The sequence below is a fragment of the Notolepis coatsorum genome, assembly GCF_963971535.1.
Source record: "Notolepis coatsorum genome assembly, chromosome: 10".
Taxonomy (NCBI): Eukaryota; Metazoa; Chordata; class Actinopteri; order Aulopiformes; family Paralepididae; genus Notolepis; species Notolepis coatsorum.
The window spans coordinates 32526535-32542124 of record NC_140174.1 but is presented as its reverse complement, the minus strand read 5'-3'; the positions used below and the strand labels follow the sequence as shown (position 1 = coordinate 32542124).

Genomic DNA, 15590 nt, shown 5'->3' with positions numbered 1-15590 from the left:
CACAGTAGAATCAGGAAGTGTCGGGGGCAGCGTGAGCCTCCCATGCGTTACTCCTCGCCACTGAGAGATCGAGCTGCGCAGGTGAAAAGATGCAACTGCTGTTACCTCAAGTACCGGAGGGGACTTGTGCTATGTATGACTTAGTCCACATTGCAGCCAGCTTGTGGGAGGCAAGAAACAGCGTTCGTGACAGGGGAGGGTTGAATTGGATGATACGAAATTGGGATGGGAGAAAATATAGAAAATGGGAGAAAAAGTGGATCAAAAAAAATTGTCAGAAGTAAATTAATTTAGATGCTGTTATGCTCCACACCCACTTTACTTAATTTCTAAGATTAGATTAGATAATTTAGACAGGACTTTGAGAATGCCTGTGTTAGACCTACAGTATAATACTGCCAGCTGCTATAAGAAAACCAAAAACGATCGGTAATTGGCAGTGTATCGGCCGATATGACTCATAGACGATCGGTTATCGGTGGCAAAAAACGTGACCGGGGCATCCCTAGTAGAAATGAGTGTGATAATGTACTGAGATGTGGAAATGAGTGAGAATGTACTGAGATATGTGGAAATGAGTGAGAATGTACTGAGAGATGTGGAAACGAGTGAGAATGTACTGAGATATGTGGAAATGAGTGAGAATGTACTGAGAGATGTGGAAATGAGTGAGAATGTACTGAGCGATGTAGAAATTAGTGAGAATGTATGGGAGATGTGGAAATGAGTGAGAATGTACTGAGATGTGGAAATGAGTGAGAATTACTGAGATGTGGAAATGAGTGAGAATGTATGGGAGATGTGGAAATGAGTGAGAATGTACTGAGATGTGTGAATGAAATGAGTGAGAATGTACTGAGATGTGGAAATGAGTGAGAATGTACTGAGATGTGGAAATGAGTGAGAATGTACTGAGATGTGGAAATGAGTGAGAATGTACTGCGATGTGGAAATGAGTGAGAATGTACTGAGATGTGGAAATAAGTGAGAATGTACTGAGATGTGGAAATTAGTGAGAATGTACTGAGATGTGGAAATGAGTGAGAATGTACTGAGATGTGGAAATGAGTGAGAATGTACTGAGATGTGGAAATGAGTGAGAATGTACTGAAAGATGTAGAAATGAGTGAGAATGTACTGAGAGATGTAGAAATGAGTGTAAATGTACTGAGAGATGTGGAAATTACATTATTAGATTAGATTCAAATGTATTATAAGTTTGGCATCCAACCAGAGTGCAAATGAAACGGTAAAGTGCAATAGTAATATACAATGTACAGGTGATTAAACTTGGTATAAAATATATAAATTAGTACTACTGAGTAATGGTGCTAATTAGATGTATGTACAGAGTTGTAGCATTAATATTTACAGTGATACAGGTATAAAGACAGTATGGTAGTAAGTTGTACTGGCTGGCAGCATAACTACAGAAGTAAGAATAGGTAAGGGATATGTATAGATATAGTATCTACAGATATGTAAAAAAGATTATATGCAGGTATGTACAGACAGATGTGTGATCTGTCTGTATTTATATATATCCACGGTAAGAATAAATATATATATACAGCATTATTGTACATGCTATCATACAGTTATGTGTTATGCAGGTATATAAGTAGGTATATTCAGACGGATATGGATATATATAAATGCATATATACGGTATATACAGCACTATTGTATATACACGGTTATATGGGTAGACTATAGTTTGAGGTAGGTAGTTATTATTATGATTTATTTAGTTTATCCACAGTCTTTGGCATAATTCATATCTGGGTATGTTTTGTCCCTCAGAGCCTTCAGCCACCTGTGCACCATGTCCTCCCTGGTAGCCTCGCTCCAGGCCATGGCTGCCGTCCATGACGTCAGTCCCCTGCTGCGGTACCTCCTCCCTCACCTGGTCCACGCCGTAGTCACCACCAGCTCCGGTGAGGAACCCCTAAATATCTGTAGTACCTGTATGTTAAAGGGGCACTTTGCCAAAAGGACAATGCTGATTTATTTTGCACATAATCTCACACACACACACGCACATCAGGGTGAGACATTTATTTAGTTTGACAGTTATTGAGAGTAAATTAGTTTGATTATGGCCACATGTCATCGGGGACATTAAATCCTTGCGTTGTGTTTATTACAGCACCATGCAATGATGTGGATGAAACACAAGGACAATCACTGGACTCTCAATGACTGTCGAACTAAATTAATGTGTATAAAACAGTTTTTGGATGTGTGAGATTGTGTGCAAAATAAATCATCATTGTTTTTTTTGTTTTTTTGTGAAGTGCCCCTTTAACAATGAATACGGTATTAATATTACAAACCTAAGGTGTTAGATGTTTGGAAGGAGTCACTGGGCTCTGTGTTCATTGGTTGGTTTGTACAACGCAGGATTCATCATCCACACACTCAACAACACACTATGAAGCACTACACACTTGTTGTCTGCGGCGTATTGAAAAGTATTAAATTCATAATTCAACTCAACCCAATTTAAGGCCTTAAAAGGTATTAAAACGTTAAATTACATTTTTTGGGGGAGGCTATCGGGAGATGAAATAATATTACATTTATGAAATGTAAATAGGTGCGCACAAGTGCCGCAGGTGCAGCCACCATTTCAGTGTTGCTATTGTGTTTTATTTTTGTATGGTCATGAAATTGGTATTACATTTTTGCTCAAAATGGTATTAAAAAGGTATTTTTTACATGTTGAAACCTCGCAGTATGTATTTATTTATTTCATTATTCTAACCTAGTGTAAACAATTTATTTGGGAAAATTGTATTGTATACTACTCCCTGTAGATATGAATTGAACATTATAGTGATTGATTGATAATGTAACAAATAAACCTTTGTGTCCCAGACGAGATGGAGACCGAGGATGCAGAGTCTGGTCACAGCGGCCTGTTGGAGTCCGTTCTGCAGGCTGTCCCGCTGACTAAGGGCCTGGACAACACGGTGGCAAAGTAAACGCACAGCCTGCACCAGTAAACACAGCCTGCACCAGTAAACACAGCCTGCACCAGTAAACACAGCCTGCACCAGTAAACACACAGCCTGCACCAGTAAACACAGCCTGCACCAGTAAACACAGCCTGCACCAGTAAACACACAGCCTGCACCAGTAAACACAGCCTGCACCAGTAAACACACAGCCTGCACCAGTAAACACACAGCCTGCACCAGCAAACACACAGCCTGCACCAGCAAACACACAGCCTGCACCAGCAAACACACAGCCTGCACCAGCAAACACACAGCCTGCACCAGCAAACACACAGCCTGCACCAGTAAACACACAGCCTGCACCAGCAAACACACAGCCTGCACCAGCAAACACACAGCCTGCACCAGCAAACACACAGCCTGCACCAGCAAACACACAGCCTGCACCAGCAAACACACAGCCTGCACCAGCAAACACACAGCCTGCACCAGCAAACACACAGCCTGCACCAGTAAACACCACAGCCTGCACCAGTAAACACACAGCCTGCACCAGTAAACACACAGCCTGCACCAGTAAACACACAGCCTGCACCAGTAAACACACAGCCTGCACCAGTAAACACACAGCCTGCACCAGCAAACACACAGCCTGCACCAGTAAACACACAGCCTGCACCAGTAAACACACAGCCTGCACCAGTAAACACACAGCCTGCACCAGTAAACACAGCCTGCACCAGTAAACACACAGCCTGCACCAGTAAACACACAGCCTGCACCAGTAAACACACAGCCTACACCAGTAAACACACAGCCTGCACCAGTAAACACACAGCCTGCACCAGTAAACACAGCCTGCACCAGTAAACACAGCCTGCACCAGTAAACACAGCCTGCACCAGTAAACACACAGCCTGCACCAGTAAACACACAGCCTGCACCAGTAAACACAGCCTGCACCAGTAAACACAGCCTGCACCAGTAAACACACAGCCTGCACCAGTAAACACACAGCCTGCACCAGTAAACACAGCCTGCACCAGTAAACACACAGCCTGCACCAGTAAACACACAGCCTACACCAGCAAACACACAGCCTGCACCAGCAAACACACAGCCTGCACCAGTAAACACACAGCCTGCACCAGTAAACACACAGCCTGCACCAGCAAACACACAGCCTACACCAGTAAACACACAGCCTGCACCAGTAAACACACAGCCTGCACCAGTAAACACACAGCCTGCACCAGTAAACACACAGCCTGCACCAGCAAACACACAGCCTACACCAGCAAACATCAGCTGATACCAGCTAACAGCAGCTGACGCCAGTAAACACTCCAGAACACATCCCCCTGAATCTTGCAAATTCCTTCTCGGTAGTCAAGTGTTCCTTTATTAATCCCCTTGTGGAAGTGTCATAGCAGCATGGGGGGGGGTACAGGTAGGGTAGGTACATAGATAATAGAAATATAGAACAAAGTGCAAGTATTAATGACAATAGTGATAACCGTAGTAGTAGTAGTGAGTGTCGGTATTTAATCAGACCGTAGTAATAGTGATGGTGGGTATACATGGTCCAAACTGTAGTAACACAAGGTACCAGAGTCCTGCTGTGTTTATTAATAAGCGTCAGATAATCTTAACACTGTTTATTATTAACTCAATCAGCGCCAGATGGCGCTGTGTACCGTGTGGTAAGAAGGCCACCGCTTTAAAGAATAGAAATACATGGCGGTGTTTGCAGGGCTCAAACTATATTATCTATCATAGCTATGGATATAATACTATTGCTCCTTTGACATCGAGTATCTATCATTAAATTTGTGAAAAAAAAAAAAAAGATTCATCCATACATTCCCGTTTTATACCGTGGTGAATATGAGTATAGTTTTAGAGTAATCCTGTCTAATCCCAGAAAACGGCGCTATGCAGCAATACGTGCATTTCACTCAAAACTGTGGCATTTCTTGCCTGTATCAACAATCAATCTGAAATCAACGCTATATTATCGGTATTATGTTTCATCATGGATGCATGAAAGGGTTCGGGGGGGGGGGGGGGGGGGTCGTTTTTCTATGCTTTGTGATAGTCACCAACGGAATACGTTACACACACACATTACACACATACACTCGGATCGCAGTGAATGGTTTCTTGGATCAACGCAAGATTGATACCATATAGCCCTTACCTTGACTAGGATGTTCTCCAAAAAGAATATTCCAATTATCTGATTGCCATTTGCCATTCCAAGTATTGATGTCGATCGTGTTGCCAACATAATCCACCAAAGAACATGAACCGGGAGTGCTTGATTCTCCTCAATCCATGCGTTATAAACTCTTGTCCTGCCCGACAAGGAAAACCCGGCCCGGACTTTTTAGATCGACGCACAGCCCAAGCCAGAGAGTTTCAAAGGATGTGCAATACGTTAACCCGACTTTATTCGTGAGTGGCGTCCAATGAGTTAAGAGTCGGACAGTCCTAGATTTTCATCTGGAGTTCAGGAGTCCGATGGCACTTGAATTAAACAACTCCCTATTGACATTCATGGTTTCCCCAGACACTGTGCCTGTAACACCTCCCAGAGGCCAGCATCTAAAACTGCAGGAACAAGAGCCACTGTTTGTTCATGTATATCTTTTGTTGGGTGTTTAATACATTTGGTAAGTAACAAGAGTAACCAAGGTGTGGTCTTGCACGTCTAGGTTGCTGCTGGAGGAGTATCTGGGTCAGAGCCAGCTTCCTGCAGAGGGCATCGCCGCCCTCAACCAGCGCCTGCTGCCTCTGGTGCGGCTGTTTGAGTCCAAGTAAGTTTCACTGCTACCCTCTAATCCTCCCCCATAGCTGTGGTTATATTCATCTTTACAAGAGCTGTAATCTAACCCTCTTAAGGAGTCAAGACAGACATGTATTTCAGCAGATCCTACCGATCCTGATTTTTCTTTTTGTATTTGTCTGTTGTGTGTGTATATATAGTATAACTATATGGTATAGTAGTAATAATATAGTAGTACTTCTAATTTCAGACTCAGATTTGTTTATTTTCCATTTTTCATACAGTACATCATAAACCAGTGAAAGACTTTATCTTGGCTCCTCTGCCTTGTAGCAGTGATGTCAATAAACACCAATGAAGCATCAATAAATGTCAATGAAGCATCAATAAACACTAATACAACATTAGAAAGAAGCAATAGAAATAGCATTGAAAAGAATGGCATAACAGCTCTAATACACTAATTTATCATATTAATTTACAATAATCACATGGGTGTAATGTGTGCAAAGTGGCAACAGAACAGTGATATGGCAGCTCTAGACTATAACATAACAACCACAGCATGGGTGTACTGTGTGCAAAGCAGCAGTTGAAACAAGTGTAAATGGCACCAAGTTATAATAAGTCGCAGTATAATAATCACATAACTTACCCTTAGCTGCCAGAGTTGTACCCTTCCTGCTGACTTGTTATACACAACTTGTAAGTCGCTTTGGATAAAAGCGTCAGCTAAATGACAAAACTGTAATCAGTAATTGGTATGGAACAAAATCTTAGGTGCAGTTTTAGCCACAACTTGGTAGTTGGAACAGTTTGCTGTGATGTATTAATGTCTGTGTTTACCAGGTACCCTGGTGCCCTGGACGCTGTTCTAGCGGCTCATGTTAGTCACATCGGCAGCGCGAAACAGAAGAACCTCTTCCACCAGTTCATCTCTCTGTCCATGAGCAGTGGAAAGTACCAGGTACTGGAGGAGTGCGTGTGTGTAGCACAAATCGGGGGGAAACGCTGGACGCCTCATCTTTTTAATGTTTACTGACATGGCGGCTGTTGCTTCATCCTGCCGCGTTCCTCGTCCACAGATACTTGGAACCTCGGACACCTCCCTGTTTCTTAGTCTGAAGCACCCGCTGCCGTCCGTCAGGACCATGGCTCTAGACTTCCTGACGAGCATCTTCACCTCCGGACAAGTACGGGAGCATGTACTCCTCATGTTTTTATTAGCCTTTCCTTCATCTTTAGGAGGAGAAAGTCTCGGGGCTGCATTGGGTTCCAGGTAAAACTAGGGACGATCAGTCGGATACCAGAGAGAGATTTTCCCCAATACTGGTGTAACGTGCCAGAAATGTGACCTGATTTGCTGCATTTTTGACACATTGAGAAAACAGTAATTGATAGATTTTATACATCGAATGTATTATATCTTGGTAATCTTTGTCAATGACCCCCAAATGAAGGTCCAAGTCTATACCATTCATTAAAAGTAACGGGTCGGATTGGTGATCCTGTATCGTCCGGTACCCAAAGCCCAGGTATCGGGATGGAACAAGTTGGATAGGTGCCTCCCTACGTAAAACACGTTCTGCTCCTCCTTGTCTTCCCTCAAGTGGAGGGGGGAATCCCCCAATTGCCCTGGATGAAAAATGGCTGCCAAACAAAGTGGGGGGTTTGGTTCCAACTCATGTGAAGGAAGGGAGCGTTTACATTCCCTCCTTTTTTTACTCTTTCACAAAGAAGGGAATAAAATGCGAGCCTCCAGTATGAAGTGAACCCATTGCTCTACAAGGTGTGATGGCTAACGATCATGGATATTAACGAGATCGCCTATTGGTCATTTTCAGTTTTCATACTTTAGTTTCTTTATTTCATGTTAATTCCTTGTCTGGAATAGGCGATCAAATACAAAAAGCTTAATATTGCGAATGTTGTAATGAGATCGAAGTGCCGTTGGATTTCCACTGGTGGTGTTGCCTTGTCTTTCCCTGGCAGAGAGAGGACCAGAAGGATTTACTTGTTGTACATCAGGGATTTCGCCACCAGAGGGCGCACTAAAGAGAAGAGGGGAGGGAATGTGCTAATTTTGGATCCAATGCAGCTCTGATCTCATGTCCTCTTTCAAACCCTGTATCTGATCTCATGTCCTCTCTTTCAAACCCTGTCTATCTGATATCATGTTGTTGATTTGAGATAAGATATTTCTTTATTAATCCCCTTGGGGAATTTGTGATTTCCTCATTTTGAATTTGGTATCCTTCACGCTTCAGAAACAAATATCTAATTTAATGTCTCCCTCAGGGGTTCTCAAACTTTTTCATACCGTGACCCCATTTTATTTAGGATTTCTTTTGGGGACCCCACCCCTTGCGTAATCTCAAACGTGGAATTACGGAATATCTAAATAAAAGCACACGTTGAACTTGATCATGCATATTTATTAGAACATTTAATTACAGCACTGTTATCAATACACGTATAAAACGAGGCATATTTAGCCAAAATATGTTGCCAGAACAGTAAAAAAAATAAAACCTAGTTTGAGAACCCCATGTCTACTTCATGGCACTTTAAAAATGTTAAAAGGTGATAGGTAATTTAGTTTCCGCATTACGATTTTCATATAATTCATATTTTCACATCTCATTAGTATTTAATTGATTGATTTATTTCCATCCAACAGCAGGAGAGTTTTGACGAGGTCTTCCTGAAGGAGACCCTGTTGGACAGGATGAAGGACGATGTCCGAGAGGTTGTGTCTGCTGCTCTCAAAGCCCTGGAGGTCAGTAGCTTCATCAGTGGTTTACCAGCTCTGTGATGCTAGTTTATTACAACACTATGGGAGGGAAGAGTCACCAGAGACCCACCATACAATATTATCACGATACTAGAGAGTCACCATATTGTGATTTATTACCTTATTTTACATCTGCAATACAAATATATATACATCTGTGCACCTCATGCCCATTACTGCTGAAATTAGCTTATTTGCCATCTACCCTGGAGTTAGATACATACCCTTTTCTTCTCTGTGCATGCATTCAGAGTAGGGAACACCCGCACCGTTAGCCTAGCTTAGCATCATTCACTGGAAGTATTGATTGATTGATTGAACATTTTATTAACAGATTGCAGAATGGGTACAATGGCTCAATACACAATTGTTAAGGGGATGCAGACCAGAGAAAGACTTTCGTCTTGTTTACATCAGGGTCCCCATTTTCAATTCATCATAACATATATGACATATTACAGATAGACAGTACTGCTACATTTTTTTTTGTATCCACTTTTTCTCCCATCCCAATTTCGTATCATCCAATTCAACCCTCCCCTGTCTCGAACGCTGTTTCTTGCCTCCCACAAGCTGGCTGCAATGTGGACTAAGTCATACATAGCACGAGTCCCCTCCGATACTCGAGGTAACAGCAGTCGCATATTTCCACCTACGCTGCGCGATCTTTCAGCGTCAGGGGTCTGGGCTGCCTCTACTTTTAAGGCAGCCCAAGAGCCCTTACGCGTTTCTCTGATTGGCCGCGACGCCCCACGTGACAACGCCGCAGCGCGTCTGCCGCGTAGCGGAAATAGGCTGCATTCTATTGCCATGCTCTGCGACCAACTCTAACCTTAACCAACTCCGAAACAATGCCTAAACTTAACCCTAACCTTAACCAACTCCGAAACAATGCCTAAACTTAATCCTAACCTTAACCAACTCCGAAACAATGCCTAAACTTAACCCTAACCTTAACCAACTCCGAAACAATGCCTAAACTTAACCCTAACCTTAACCAACTCCGAAACAATGCCTAAACTTAACCCTAACCTTAACCAACTCCGAACCAATGCCTAAACTTAACCCTAACCTTAACCAACTCCGAACCAATGCCTAAACTTAACCGGCGAAAGAATGCAGGTAAAAAAAATAAAAAATAAAAAATTGAAGGGATTCGAACTAGTCACCAACGCACCGCAGGTTCCACAGCAAGGCGGCGAGCTAGTTGAGCTAACCGTCGATGTTGAAGGAGGGGGGATTACGGCTGCATAATGCCGCGGCAGAGCTCCGCGGCAGACGCGCGGCGGCGTTGTCACGTGGGGCGTTGCGGCCAATCAGAGAAACGCGGAAGGGCTCTTGGGCCGCCTTTAAAGAAGAGGCGTCTTGGCTTTGGAGGGGCCCCGCCCCCATCGCTTCCTGATTCTACTGCGCAGGCGCACCAACCGACCTGTAGGAGTCGCTGTCCACAACGCCCGATCCCCACCCATCAGTTTCCCTCCCCCTAATACTGCCAATGTGTATTAGTACGGACGACCAGCTAAACTGAAAGCAATGTGGAGCGCTGGGCTCGAACAGGCGAACCCAGCGTCTCCAGCATTTGTGGTGAGCGCCTTGCCCACTGCACCACGTAGCCGCCCATACAGTACTGCTACATCTTTTTCTATTTTATTTTTTTATTATTTTTTAAACAAACACATAAACAAACATGACAACACACGATAAGATATACAAGCATTAGTTGTCAGTGCACATCCAATGAAATCACATTTTAGTTAATTGTCTTATATAGGATATACCCCTAATACCTGTTATCTAAAAACCTACACACATATGCTCCAGCTCGTACCCCCCCCTTCCGGACCCCCCATTGGATAATCCATCCATTTTCCCTCGCTCCTAACCAGACATTACCATTATATGCTAGCTTTTATTTTCTCCACCACTTCTAACCACAATGTCATTTTGGATTCATTGAGACCCAAAATTCTTGCTGTAGATATTTCTTGATAGATCACATCGAGATATGTAATAATCCAGACCTTTCAGTACTGCTACATCTATACTTTTATGACATACCAGATTTACAAATACAGTACTGTTTGTGTTAAAAAATTTTTTTTTTAAAGAGTATATACATTTGACGAAGAAACTGTACATTGGATGAGGTGGGGTTGGGTAGGTGGGGTGGGGGGACTGTACATGGAGGTGGTTGGGGGGGGGGGGGGTAGGCGGGTGGGGGGGGGTAACTACATTGGATTATTGACAAAGCCTTACTTGGTTCTAAGAGGGTCTCGTGTATTATTGGGTTAGGACATTTACTGTACATTGGAGGGGGTTGGGTTAGGACATTTACAGGGGCCAGTTTAGACTTGCAGTCTCCCGTAGGTGCTCCTTGAGAGTGGTTTTAAAAGTGGGTAGTGATTCACATGCCTTTACAGCTGTGGGTAGGGCGTTCCACATTGATGTGGCATAATTGCTAAACGTGTTTAGTCCCTTGTTTGAGCCGAATCTGGGTTTAACATGATTCGTGGAGCTCCCTCTGGTGTCGTGGTATTCACTGACCTTTGGGAAGTATTTTGACATGTACATGGGTACCTTAGTCGTGTAGTGTATCTTGTAGACCAGGCCCATTGCAAGTTGCTGTACTCTGTCGTCTACTCTAAGCCATCCTAGCTAGTCAAAGTGGGCAGGGGTGAGGTGGGTTCTAGGAGTAAGGTCAATCAGTAGTCTGACCAGTTTGTTTTGTGATGTTTGTAATTTTGTTTTTAGCGCCTTTGAGGTGCTTTGGTACCATGAGGTGCAAGCATAGTCGTAGTACCCTTGAATGAGTGCTCCTGCCAGAGTCTTCAGGGTATTCTTGTTTACCAGAGAGGAGATCCGGTACAAGAATCTAGTTTGTTGGTTGACTTTTTTTATTACATTGGATGCCATTTTGTCACAGGAAAGATTAGCCTCTAGGATGGAACCTAGGTATGTAATTTCATCTTTCCTTGTGACAATATTGTCACCCACTGTAACTGAGAAGCCGTCGGCCTTGCTGTAGGTGTGCCAGTGTACCCTAGTTCCCAACAGTCATGAAATACACTCCAAATACAACTCAAACGTTCCTGTAAACCTGTTGTGACCTGAGTATTTACCACATGGAGAAAAAAATAAGACATTTGTTTTATTTGCCGAACCACTGCTGCCTGGGCGCAGTGATATCACCTCAAAAGCCCTGTTTCTTTTTTTAAACAGGGCTTTTGAGGTGATTAAATCACTGCGGTTGTTCCCTAAGCCTAATGCATGCACAGAGAAGAAAAGGGTATGTATCTGCTTGTCTAACTCCAGGGTAGATGGCAAATAAGCAAATTTTCCAAAAGGTTGGTGTGTTCCTTTAACTCTTTAAGCGCCACCGACTTTCCCCACCATTTTAGCGATGTTTGCAGACCCATCGTGTGTTCTGTATTATAGCTATGGAGACAATAGTATGGCTCATTTGACAGGCATTGTTCATAGTCCATTACTGACTAATCAGTTAATTTCTACACACTGTAGTTTGTTACACGCTACACACTAAACATCGCCCCTTTCCAAAATAATCCAGTATTTTTTCATAGATCGCAAGATATGACGCATTATATGCAATAAACCCAAATCGGTCTGGTTGATCGCCTGAAACCCCAAATACTCTCAAATCAAAGGTGTATATACCATGTACACATGTGTCTTCACAAAATCATCATGGGGGGGGGGGTTCTTCTAACTAGAAACTGCGATCGTGTTTGTAAAACACGACACTGATCATTACAAAAACATGTTTCAGGTTCGGTAAAATACATAGAATATATCTCACCTTAGCCAGAAGGTATTCCAAAAAGAATAATTCCCAGTGATCGCATCGCCACCCGTGTTTATGTCTATACTTGTGTATAAATAGGCTTCAGGCAAAAAAATCTGGAGGCGATCGCTCTGTCGCTCTGACTCCGAGGAGGAGGGGCCCTTGCCACACCAAGCTATTCTAGTTCAGAAGGTAGGCGATACTTCCACCTGGTGAGATTCGATCGCCATTGCAATTCCAACGTAGGCAGATGAGCCAGGGAGACCTAGAGGGCTCCGGCTGACCGTATAGAACGGGGATCAGAGGAAAAATATCAAAGCCAGAGAAATCTCTGGTATGGCGTTCAACTCATGGCGAGATAACCCGACTTATCTCGGGTATGGCGCCCAATGAGTTGAGCAAAAAAAGTAAATTTCTTTGTATTTTTCCGTTCTACAATTGACTGCTTTGATGCCTAGAATGACGCAGGATTCTCAATAGTGGCCTGGTTGCTGGCGAGTGCTTGGGATCGATTCCGCGCGTTTTCAAAATTTCCAGTCGTCTTTGTTGTCCTGTCGTGACGACACGTTGTCCTCTTCTCTCTTTGCTGCAGCTCTACATGGACCGTCTGGACCCAGAAGACACCGTCTCGTGTTTGCTGTCCCTGCTGCAGAGGACGGACCTTTCGGTGGCTGCAGACTGGTTAGTGCGCTGTACCTCACACACCACTCATTACTTTAAAAAGATACAGTGAGCCAACACTGTTTTAGCCCCATCATAATTGAATCCTTGCACTGTAGAACAATATAACCTCTTTTATTTACCGTACTTTTCGCACTATAAGCCGCACCTGACTATAAGCCGCAGCAGCTAAATTGAATGATGTGTACATATATAAGCCACACTGGACTATAAGCCGCAGGTGTTTTAATGTTTAATTACCATATGCAATTAGCATTGGGACACAATACTGTCGGACAAATAACAAGAATTAACTCATTTACAAGTTGTATTAAGTTTAGCAAATAAGGGAACAGATAAATAACATTTCAATGCAGTCAAAAAAGCTATATTTTGATTTTTACATTTTCGGGTTTGGTCACGTCGAGTCACATATAAGCCGCACCGTTATATAAGCCGCAGGGTCGAAAAATGGGGGGAAAAGCCGCGGCTTATAGTCCGAAAAGTACGGTAACTTTTTCTTGTATGTATTCAATTGGTAGTTGTATGAGTTTGATACATCACCTTAAATTACTCCATATCTGCTGTCAACTATGAATGTAAGCAACAAAAATATATCTGCAGTCTTTAAAGCAGCATTTTACAAACTTTACTACTTTTAAGGACTATTGCAGAGTTGTTTATACACACCTGCAACTGTCGCCCAACTATTTGAAGAGGTATCATTTAATTTCCCATGGTGTTGATTGACCGCTGTGTTGTCGACCCCAGGTGTCTAGTGGTGCTGGATGCGGTCCGGCTGCTGGCCGACCCGCGGCTGGGGAGCTCTGAGCTGACGCAGAGCATGGGCTGGAGCCTGCTGCCCTTCCTGGTGGTCACCACAGCGCTGCCGGGCTCCGCGCAGCTCCAGCTGGCCTCCCGTGTGGCCCACTCCGCCGTCCTGGCCCAGCACCCGCTCACACAAGGCTGGGCGCAAGGTAATCACAGGGTCCACTTTGTTCACGGTTCACTCGACTGTGGCTCGGGAGGTAGAGCAGTCGTCCGGAGGTTCCCAGTTCGATTCCCACTCCTCCCGGGCAGCATGTAGAAGTGTCCTTGAGAATCCAGTCCCTTATTGCTCCCGATGAGCAGGTTGCATGGTTGCCTCCGCCATCGGTGAGTGAGTCAAATGTGAGGAACAAATTGTAAAGCGCTTTGGTTAAGAGTTATATAAAATGCACAATTTGAAAGGGAAACTGAGGAGGAGACAAGAATAGGGGAGCCATTACCGTAAGTTTCGGACTATAAGCCGCACCTTTTTCCCCCATTTTTCGACCCTGCGGCTTATATAACGGTGCGGCTTGTGACTCGACGTGACCAAACCCGAAAATGTTAAAATCTAAATATTGCTTTTTTGACTGTATTGAAATGTTATTTTCTGTTCCCTTATTTGCTCAACTTAATACAACTTGTAAATGAGTTCATTCTTGTTATTTGTCCGACAGTATTGTGTCCCAATGCTAATTACATATGGTAATTAAACATTAAAACACCTGCGGCTTATAGTCCAGTGCGGCTTATATATGTACACATCATTCAATTTAGCTGCTGCAGCTTATATTCAGGTGCGGCTTATAGTGCGAAAATTACGGTAGTTCTCCAGCTGGGAATACTCTGGAATGTAGCTTTTGGCCTGGTGTTTGGTTCATGCGTGTCTGATATAGAATTAGAACTCAGGTCTGTGACTGAAAACTCACCTCTAAGTGTATTAAATACGGCTGCCCCACCCCCACAGAGCTGGATGAAGTGATGGAGAAGTGTTCAGATCCTGACTTCATAGGACTGGCCAACGAGCGTCTCATCTCTACTCTCACCAGGAACCTGGCCAACATGGACAACTACTGCAAGAGGGACGCTGTGAGTTGCCTACCGCAGGGCTAGGGTTATAAAGGAGGACATGCCAACATTATGGCAACTTTACCGTCTTCTCCAGAGTCGGTCAAGAAGACAATTGCAGATTTCCTCTCTGTGCGTTCAGTAGAAAGCTCTCCGTCTGCAAGCTAGCTTAGCACAAATTAATGGAAGCGCATATGGACCACTACCCTAGTTTACAACTCTGGGAGGCCTAAATTCTTATCCTAACCCATGTTTGCTTCCGCGTTCGCGTTTTGCGCTCTGATTGGCCACTGACGTTTCTGGTCGAACCAATCGTGTGACGGCAAGTTATTTCGCCGGTTAAGCTTAGGCACTCTTTCGAAGTTGGTTAAGGTTAGAGTTTGTCTTAGAGCAGGGCGATATCGTGTGATGGCAAGTTCTTTCGCCGGTTAAGCTTAGGCACTCTTTCGAAGTTGGTTAAGGTTAGAGTGTGGATCGTAGGCGTTAGGTAGTTTGCTGCTGGTCGAGGCGGAAATGGTCGCGTCACGCGATTGGGGCGCACATGTCACAAGACCAGAAACGTCAGTGGCCAATCGGATCACAAACATGGGTTAGTATAAGAATAGACGCCTCCGGGAGAGGTGTTTTTGGCCAGCGGCTAGGCTAGCTGGTCCTTATCTGCGTTCTACTGAATGCACAGAGGAAATTAGTGTATCGTCTGGTCTGACT

At 43.8% G+C, this 15590-nt stretch overlaps 1 protein-coding gene across 1 annotated transcript in view; it reads left to right on the top strand.

Annotated features, from left to right (window-relative positions):
- Positions 1–15590, top strand: part of heatr1 (HEAT repeat containing 1) — a 97422-nt gene that overhangs the window by 11234 nt on the left and 70598 nt on the right. The window contains exons 8-16 of the mRNA XM_084323366.1: positions 1804–1937; positions 2881–2983; positions 5681–5782; positions 6601–6718; positions 6837–6944; positions 8432–8530; positions 12940–13028; positions 13779–13984; positions 14782–14903. Of these exons, the coding sequence (XP_084179492.1) occupies positions 1804–1937; positions 2881–2983; positions 5681–5782; positions 6601–6718; positions 6837–6944; positions 8432–8530; positions 12940–13028; positions 13779–13984; positions 14782–14903 (1081 nt within the window). The remainder of the gene's footprint in view (positions 1–1803; positions 1938–2880; positions 2984–5680; positions 5783–6600; positions 6719–6836; positions 6945–8431; positions 8531–12939; positions 13029–13778; positions 13985–14781; positions 14904–15590) is intronic.